Raw genomic sequence first — 9197 nt, 5'->3', positions numbered from 1 at the left:
AAAAAGAAGATGCATATTCTCTGTCATATGGACCTGCATGAATAAATTTTCTGAATCCTTTATCATCTGCAACCGAAAATAGTTGTGGATGATTACTATACCTTTCTAATGTGACGTTGTTGTCCCTGGCTCTCTTTCTCTTTCTCTCTCTCTCCCTCTGGCTCTGTTCCTGTGCTACTGAGTGTAACTACCGCCCCTCCCCCCTCTGCCCAGCGTAAAGCACAAGGCTCAGGTGCGAAGTGAAGCGGAAAAAAAGTGCGAGAGAGAGAGAGAGGGTGAGAGAAAGAAAAAAAAACCCACATGACGGCTCGCGATAAGGAGCCGGCTCGCGTCGTTCACGTCAAAGAGTCGGCTCTAAGAGCCATTTCGTTCGCGAACGACCCATCACTAACAACAACCCACTTCTCCACTACTTTTACAGAGGACACGACGCACTGCTACTTGACAGAAAATGTCTCGTCCTCTGGAGAGACTCCGAGTCATTATCAACCATCTTGACAGACATCCTGCGGGGATTGTATCTTTTTTAATTCGTATTTGCGATAAATCGGCTCGTTGGAGGCTCTTAGCCTATAGCGAAGCAGTGAGCGCCCGATAACACTGATACTCCGCTACTGGGAACCCGCGGTGGACTGCAGGCCTCCCGGAGAATACTGACATAAGGACAGGAGCTGAATGCCTGTAACTATTCTTGCGCTGTTAACACCGCTAGTTATTTTCGTGTTCGCCGTTGTTTCTCTACAAGTGTGTTTGTTTGGACTGCATATCATTTGCAATAAACGTTTTTAATGCTAGCTAGCTGGAGACATTTATAACTGTTACTTAGGGCTCGGAAACGACTGTTATTGGATTATTGTCTATATCAACCTGTTAAATAATAGGTGTAATCTGTTAGGTCTATCTGTAGATAGGTCAACTTAAAGATAAGCTAGTTACAAATTTATACATGTGATTTGTTTTTTTAAAAAGTGTTGTCGGTTTCCCTGGTTTTAATATGGAGCACCAATGCAGATTTTCACATAAAAGACATTTTCACATATTTTGGCAGAAAGGCAGAATGTTTCACTGTAAAATCTTGGAAATGATCTGAAATCTATAAATCATAATCTCTCGCTGCTGTATAGCAGACATTTCCCCCGTGTTTTTTGTTTTTGTTAGCCTTGACTGATTTGCTGAAGAGAGCTGCACCCACGTCTGCTGAAACCGTCAGCTACGGTCACCCACAGAGACTGAGGTAAGGACACACCTAAGCTCCACGTCGGTTTTTATGCACTCAGCAATCATGTTTATCGTTCACCTTTCCCACAGTTTCTTCTATTGATCAGGTCCACAGTGTCCCACTTTTCTGCTCTCCATGTGTAATAGCAAGTGGTGCCACAGTGCCATTGGCTCAAAAGGCAAGGCAAGCTTTTTTATTTTTTTTTTATTTTTTTATTTTTTTCAATTTGGCAGGTATACTTTGGATAATGACCTGCTGACCCCGGAACAGCGGCTCTTCTATGAGGAAAATGGCTTCCTTCTCATCAGAAATCTGGTGTCCAAGCAGGACATCGACAGGTTCAGGTAACATCAGACACTTGGCAATAAATAATAAATGAAATAAGTACTTTTTAAAAAGCACAAACACATAAAATAATTATTTTTACTTGAATAGGTTACAGTTCAAAATATTGATTATTTATTTTATGCCAGCCTTTGGCAGATCCCCCATCATTTCAATCAGTTTTAGCTTTCATCCCCTTTGAGCTAGCTTTCTTCTGATTGGCTGGCCCTCGTACAGAAGGTAGACAAGGATACCTGATCTTTCATAAGCAGGAAAACTAAATATTTACAGCGGTCCAAAGGCTGATCGTTTTATCTCTTGGAGATTATTCATACATGCACTGTACTCAGTATGTGAAAGTTTGGCCATAGGAAAATCTACCAATTTTACAGTGACTGTTTAAGGAACACTTTAATCAGAGTGTAGAATCAAGTCAGTTAAACTTATGGGATATTGATCTGGTCATTTAATTAGCAGAGGGGTTGTTATTCCATTTCAGCTGTTTTGGTGTTAATGAAATTAACAACAGGTGTACTAGAGGAGCAACAGTGAGACAACTCCCAAAACAGGCACAGTTTTACAGCTGGAGGACAGTGACATTTTACCTGCTCATCTGACTGTTTTTATTACACTAGTTTTGCATTTGGCTAGGGTCAGTGTCACTACTGGCAGCATGAGGGGAGACCCTACAGATCTTGCATAGGTAGTTTAACTCCTCCAAGATGGAACATCAATACATGCCATTGCCTGAAGTTTTGCAGTCCAGTACAGTCTCAAGATCATGGTAGAGATTTCAACAGACAGACAGTTACTCTAGGAGAGCTGGACAGGGCTGTAGAAGGTCCTTAACCCATCAGCAGGACCAGTATCTGCTCATTGTCTGCAAGGAAGAACAGGTTGAGCACTCCCAGAGCCACAAATGACCTCCAGCTGTTTACTGGTGTGAATGTCTCTGACTAAAGTATCAGAAATGTGACTTTATGAGGGCGGACCAATGTCCTCTAGTGGGCCCTGCACTCACTGCTCACTGCTTGGCATTTGTCATAAGATACCAGAATTGTCAGGTCCACCACTGGCACCCTTTTTTTTTCACAGAGGAGAGCAGGTTCACTCTGAGCACATGTGACAGACGTGAAAGGCTCTGGCGAATCCGTGAAGAACATTACGCTGCCTGTAACATTGTTTAGCATGACCGGTTTGGTGGTGAGTCAGTAATAGTCTTTGGAGGCAAATCCATGAAGGGACACAGACCTACAGGCTTGGCAACAGCATCCTTGAAATCCTTGGACTCAGTCTCAGACCCTACATTGGTGCAGCAAGTCCTGGGTTTGTCCTGGTGAATGACAGTGCACAGCTTCATGTGGTGAGAGTGCACAGTCAGTTCCTGGAGGATGTAGTAGTTGATGCCATTGACTGACCTCCATACTCACCTTACCTAAACCCAACAGAACATCTGTGAGACATGTTTCCGTCCTGACTGTTGTGTGTGTGTGTTTTGGTGCCTCCTTCAGGGGGGAGTTTGAACGGATCTGTCGACAGGAAATAAAGGTTCCCGGTCTGGTGGTGATGAGGGACGTGGCTATAGCAAAGTCCGAGTTTGTCCCAGATCAGAGAGCTGTCTCAAAAGTGCAGGACTTTCAGGAGGATCCTGAGCTGTTCCGGTACTGCTCTCTACCAAAGGTACTGGAACGCCACATACAAACAAAGACAATACACACAGCAGTAGGGTTTTTCGTAGGGCTGGGCCATATTATACCCTTTACAGTAATACCGGTACAATGTTATGCAACAATAAGAAAATAAAATATTGCAATAGAATATGGGTAAAACGCGCATGCGCAGTGCCTTTGTTTTCATATGCACATGGCCGAAAAAGCATGGCGGCAACGGAGAATGAGGCATCCATGAAAGCAGAATTTATTGAATTTAACAGAGTTAGAAATTAGCGGAAGTTAGCTCACTAGTTTCGCTAGTTACCTAAACATGATATAGCATGTTCTGACTGAGAGATTTCTGAAAAAATTAAAACGTACAGCTCTGCTATCACTTCCAACATAAATGAGGACAGAAAACTAAACAGCAGTGACATTTGTAGTGACACAGCTATGTTAGCATAACATAACCACTGAAACTGGAGGATGGACGCTAAGTTTTTTTCCACTCGATAAAAGTTAACGTGAAGGTTCCTGATGGTTAGGGACAAATGCAATCGCATGGCAGGATGCTCTAAATCAGGGGTGGGCAATTCCAGGCCCCGAGGGCTGGTGTCCTGCAGGTTTTAGATCTCACCTTGGATCAACACACCTGAATCAGATGATTAGTTCATTACCAGGCCTCTGGAGAACTTCAGGACATGTTGAGGAGCTAATTTAGCCATTTAAATCAGCTGTGTTGGTTCAAGGACACATCTAAAACCTGCAGGGACACCGGCCCTCGGGACCTGGAATTGCCCACCCCTGCTCTAAATGGACCAAACTTCAGTCAGGAAAACAACTGAGATAATCCATCCACAATACGAGGTTAGTCATTAATATACTGCAACAACATGGGAATAGAGCAGCTGCCAGAGAGTTCAATGAATCAATGGTACAGAAGTGGGGGAAGCAAGAAGTTGGATAAATCTGACTGTTTTGTCAAAGGATGGTTGTTTTTTCTGTGTTAATTGCCAAATTAATTCTGATAAAAAGGGTTTGGTGCCTCACAGAGGTGCTATCAGTAATCACACAGGTGATAAAGCAGAAAACATTACATGGACTTCAATCATTAATCTGGATGTCTAAATGTTTTTCACAAACAAAAAAATGAATAGGCATTGAATTTGTTTCTTTTGATAAACAATGAAATAAGTCAAGCCTGAAGACTATCAGAACAAAAATTTTTGCTTTTCTTTATCAGATCCTGAAGTATGTTGAGTGTTTCATTGGACCGAACATCATGGCAATGCACACAATGCTGATCAACAAACCTCCTGATGCAGGTATTTCAATTCTCACTAAAATGTTTGGCCCACAAAGTCACAAATACTTAATACTTATTTGGATGCTGCGTACTTCTTGGGTTTACTCTTAAACTCAGTATTTTTAGGTACGTGACTCTTTTTAGGACAAGTATTGTGCAGATAAATAATAACCAATGTAATAACTGGACGTGTCCCTTAGTTTTGTCTCCCTCTTGTGGCAGTGATCATAATTACATCAACACTCTTGATGTGTGCTTGATTGTTATTAGCTTTTCTTTTTAGACTGTGCTAGTAATCTTCCCTCTGAACGGCCAGTTCTTTATCTATCTGAAGCATCAATCCATTTCTTAAGCTCAAACATAACATAGAGTATCTTTAAGGTGTGATTTGTGTGAAGAAAATAAAATGAAAACGAGTTTGGGACCGTAATGTCTAACGTGTCTTCTGTCATTCCAGGTAAGAAGACGTCCCGTCACCCGATGCATCAGGATCTGCATTACTTTCCCTTTCGACCAGTCGATCGGATCGTCTGTGCGTGGACAGCTATGGAGACTGTGAACAGACAGAACGGCTGCCTGGTCGTCCTGCCAGGATCACACAAGGGCACGCTGCAGGAACATGACTATCCTGAGTGGGAGGTACACACAACACTGTAACAGCTACAGTCATGCCTGCTAGGATGTACACACACAGAGTGTTTAAATAATTGCATGTGTCCTCAGGGCGGGGTGAACAAGATGTACCATGGAGTCCGAGACTATGACCCGGAGCACCCCAGGGTGCACCTAGAAATGGAAAAGGGTGACACAGTCTTCTTCCACCCACTGCTCATCCACGGATCTGGCATGAACCAGACACAGGGCTTCCGCAAGGTACTGCATTACCCAGAGTCCACCTGAGATCCTGATATTTTCTAATGCAAATTAGCTCCATACAACCACATGATTATTTGTGGTATTTCTTTTTGCATACGAGTAATGAGGTGTGATATCTGTGTGTGTTTTCACAGGCCATCTCCTGCCACTATGCCAGCGGTGATTGCTATTACATTGACGTGAAAGGAACCACACAGGAAAACATAGAGAAAGAGGTGAAGGAGATCATAGTGAGGAGGCACGCTGTTGGTGATGAACTCACTTTCAAGGTCAGACATGTACATCCAAGCTTCATTTATCTTATTCTTTCCATTATTACTTTTTGATTAAAAGAAGCCTCTTATGCTTTTCCTTATATTTTTAATCACATAAATACGTTTACAGTTGATTTATCACTAGCTTTAAGCACTGATAGCTCACAATCCCAGAAAGTGTCCACGTTAAAGCTCTGGGCAATGAAAGAGGGAGTAATAACAAAGTTAAACCATAACAAGGAACTGGAAGCAAAGTCAGACACAGGTTGTCAATTACATGTGATGCCCAGGGCAGGAAGCAGGTGCTGTGGTCATGTAGTCCATGCAAGGCTCCTTCAAAATAAAATCTTTTGAAATCAACGTTTCACATTTGTAATCAGCCTTTTTGTAGTCTGCCACATATCATCAATGTTTGTACATATGCACGTAATGATCGCCTGAGCTTTATTCAAACGTCTTAACTTAATGATTTTAATCTATTTATAAAAAGTTAAAATTATAGTGGCATCGTTAGGTAACAACATCCCTGGTCTGTCTCGTTATCGTTTACAAGCCCCCGTTATAAGATCCTGTTATGGGCTACATTTACCTCGAGGTCAGCCTCTGCTTAGCATGTGTGCCAGGAAGCGTGCAACCTGGCGTGTCATTATATATATAAAACAGAAACTGAGCGCAGCAAGATACTCAGTTAATGCATCTTTAGAATGAAGTGTGGCTTAGTGGATGTAATTGCCCTAAACGAGAAACTTTCCTGCTGAAATTGAATTAAAGTCACATTCTTCCCATTATATGAACAAAACACCCGACAGACATTTCAGGAAGTTGGCAACAGAGTCAGACAGAATACAACACATTGGTTTTACTTTATGTAAACACAAAGATAAAAAACATCAAACCTGGCTTACATGTAACCACCATCTGCTAAACCTTTCAAACACGGCTTAAATAAGATTGCTATTATTATGAGCTGGCTCATAATGAGCAGCTGATGTCTGATGAAAAGCTAAAGGAATTTCTGTTCCTGTAAACTCCAAAATTTGCTATTAGAATAACATTAAAACAGAGGAAAATAAAAGGGATTTGTTTTTGTGGCTAACCTCTCCTTCAAATCCGTCTCTCTCACAGGACACCTGGGCAATTCGGGGTCGTCTGGTGCAGGGAGAGAGGATTTCGATGTGAAGACGCTGCTGCGGGGTGATGAAACTGAGCTCAAACTTCGCCATCTCAGCACAGCGGCTGAATGAGAAGCAACAGGCTTTGGATCACTGCAGCAAAGTTTTCGGGTTTTTCTGCTGAGGGCTCTGCAAGGGCTTCAAACAACTCTTATCTAATTTATGCGAAAACAGTCACTGATTTTCTTTCACCTAAATGCACTGGATTAGTCTGCATATAATTCAACATTTAACAGTGTTTTACTGCACAGAGATCCTTCTAAAATCCATCTGTAAAGTTGTTTAGCCAAGTGGGAAAAAAAGAAGACATTAATTACACAAATGAGGATTCTAAATAATAATTGATTTTTGCATAAAGAAAACCGAGTGTGTTACGAGTGACAGAGTGTGAAGTTCAAAAAGGGATTAAGTGGAAAGAAAGATTAATGAAAGTGTTTAAGTGATGTTGCACTTGTGAATTGACACTAACAGAGGCCTTAATCTTGCGGCATTCTGCCTTGTAAATTAATGAGAATGTTTATTTTTGCATCTTTAATGGCATTTTTAATCTTTCAACAGGAGTTTTTGAGCTTCATGTAATAAATGTAGTGTATTTTGCTAATATTAGCAATAAAACTCAGAATTGACTGCTATATAAACAGACTGTGGTTTTGAGTTTCATACACAGAAAGTTTGGGGTTTGTAATAATTTAAGTTCCAGTGACTGGATTAAACCGGACGGTAATCATCCACTCACTCCTACAAAATAGAACTTTCTCTGTTGAGCGCACAAGAAACTTAACTCGAATTCAAGAGGAGAGTCATTTGAGGTGGTTTGTTTTTATCTGATAGTCCCTAACTTGTTTGCTCCGAGCAAGGTGACCAGATCCAGCAAACCTAAATGTGGCACAGAGGGTGTGTTGGCGTGGCACAATGTGAGACATGTTTCTATTGCTGAGAGGCATTTTGCATCTGAAGAACGAATATAATTTATTTGAATACAACATTCCCCGAGCAGCACAGTGGTGCAGTGGCTGGTAGAGTCCCCTCACAGCAAGAAGGTCCTGGATTTGACTGCAGATCAGGCTGACTGAGGCCTGTCTGTGTGGAGCTTGCAAGTTCTCCCTGTTCCTGTGTGTGTTGTCTCCTGGTACTCTGGCTTCCTCTCACAGTCCAGATAAATGCTTGTTAGGTTAATTGATTTTAAATTTCTGTGGGTGTTATTGTGTCTGTGCACTTATACTGGTGACCTGTCTAGGGCGTATCCCACCCTTTGCCCTATGATAACTGTGATAGGCTCCAACCCACCCTGAATTAGATAAGTGCTTCTTTTTATGTTCCTGTTATCGCAGTTGCTGTTTTGTCCAGCGGTGAGGCTAATTCAGACTCATTTGCCTGAATCTGTATGACCTTCTAGTTACACAATATTCATAAGCAGCGAAAGACAGTGACATGGCTTTAGTAAAGTCTCCACATAGTGAGAGGCTCCAAGTCGTACTAGCTTCTGGAGATCCTGTGTGAAATGTGGAGGTCAAGCAATGACACTGATACCTGAAAACAGAATGGCTCCAAAACACAAGGCATCAAGGAAAAACATATCACGGTCACCAGATTCTTACCTGCAACCTTCTGGTTGTACCTAGGAGAGTGTGATTTGCTTTGAAGATTTAACATGAAGAGTTACGTATAGCCAAACAGGTCTGGTAAACAAGCTGCTCAAGAACTATGTCACTTTGTTGTTGAGGCCTATCTGTTGTGGAGTTAGGCAGCACACCACAAATGTGAGCATCAGCATTTGAACCTGATATAGTTGGATGAAAAGCAGTGCAAGGTAATTAGTAACTGCTTGCCCTCCACTGGAAGAAAGAAAAAGGTTTTGTGAGGCCAGATCTGAAAGTTTTAACTTTGAAAATGGGAGGAAACAGAGTTGTAAAACACTGATGAACTTCTCTGTTTAACATTGAATTAAAGTCAAAGTGGCTGGCACTTGATGATAGTGGCAGTCATATGACTGGAAAAATTAATTAGTTGTTTTTAAAAGCAGCACTGCTAAGAGTGAGTCGACGTGGTTACATTTCAACAAAGCCTTTGTTCAAAAGCATGAAAGTCGAGCTGAACTTTGAGACCGTCATGGTCACTAAAAGCAAGCCTAGAAAAACATATATGTTACATAAGTACATGTTGTCATGCGGAGGAAAATGCAAAAGAGGACACTTAAACCATACCAGCATAAGCACTTTGCAATCATTGCATCCGGTTTTTCTTTTTTCTTTCCCCCTTTCTCTCACCCTCTCTCTCGCACTTTTTCCCCCCTTCACTCCGCACGCGAGCCTTGTGCTTTACGCTGGGATGAGGGGGGAGGGGCGGTAGTTACACTCGCAGTAGCACAGGAACAGAGCAGAAGGGAAAGAGAGC

At 41.9% G+C, this 9197-nt stretch overlaps 1 protein-coding gene across 2 annotated transcripts; it reads left to right on the top strand.

Moving 5' to 3' along the window:
• Positions 1-367: 367 nt before the first annotated feature.
• phyh (phytanoyl-CoA 2-hydroxylase) lies at positions 368-7441 on the top strand. Of its 2 annotated transcripts, none has more exons than XM_026147510.1 (9): positions 368-517; positions 1179-1234; positions 1453-1563; positions 3055-3223; positions 4439-4520; positions 4959-5140; positions 5225-5374; positions 5512-5646; positions 6757-7441. In XM_026147510.1, exons 1-9 carry the CDS (start codon positions 452-454, stop codon positions 6808-6810), a joined length of 1005 nt encoding a protein of 334 aa, XP_026003295.1. In that variant the 5' UTR covers positions 368-451; the 3' UTR covers positions 6811-7441. The 2 variants fall into 2 exon arrangements, with proteins under 2 accessions (XP_026003295.1, XP_026003296.1); XM_026147511.1 differs by having other exon boundaries at positions 452-681; positions 1125-1234.
• The last annotated feature ends 1756 nt before the right edge of the window (positions 7442-9197 follow it).

Source organism: Astatotilapia calliptera, chromosome 17 (assembly GCF_900246225.1).
Source record: "Astatotilapia calliptera chromosome 17, fAstCal1.2, whole genome shotgun sequence".
Classification (NCBI taxonomy): Eukaryota; Metazoa; Chordata; class Actinopteri; order Cichliformes; family Cichlidae; genus Astatotilapia; species Astatotilapia calliptera.
Note: the sequence above shows the minus strand (reverse complement) of the source record. Positions and strands in the feature narration are given on the sequence as shown.

Excerpts from the sequence above, each read along its gene's own strand:
- phyh (XM_026147510.1), top strand. The coding sequence starts at position 452 with ATGTCTCGTCCTCTGGAGAGACTCCGAGTCATTATCAACCATCTTGAC. Across the intron at positions 518-1,178 it reads ACAGACATCCTGCGGGGATT|AGAGCTGCACCCACGTCTGC; the intron begins GTATCTTTTTTA and ends GATTTGCTGAAG. Across the intron at positions 1,235-1,452 it reads GGTCACCCACAGAGACTGAG|GTATACTTTGGATAATGACC; the intron begins GTAAGGACACAC and ends TCAATTTGGCAG.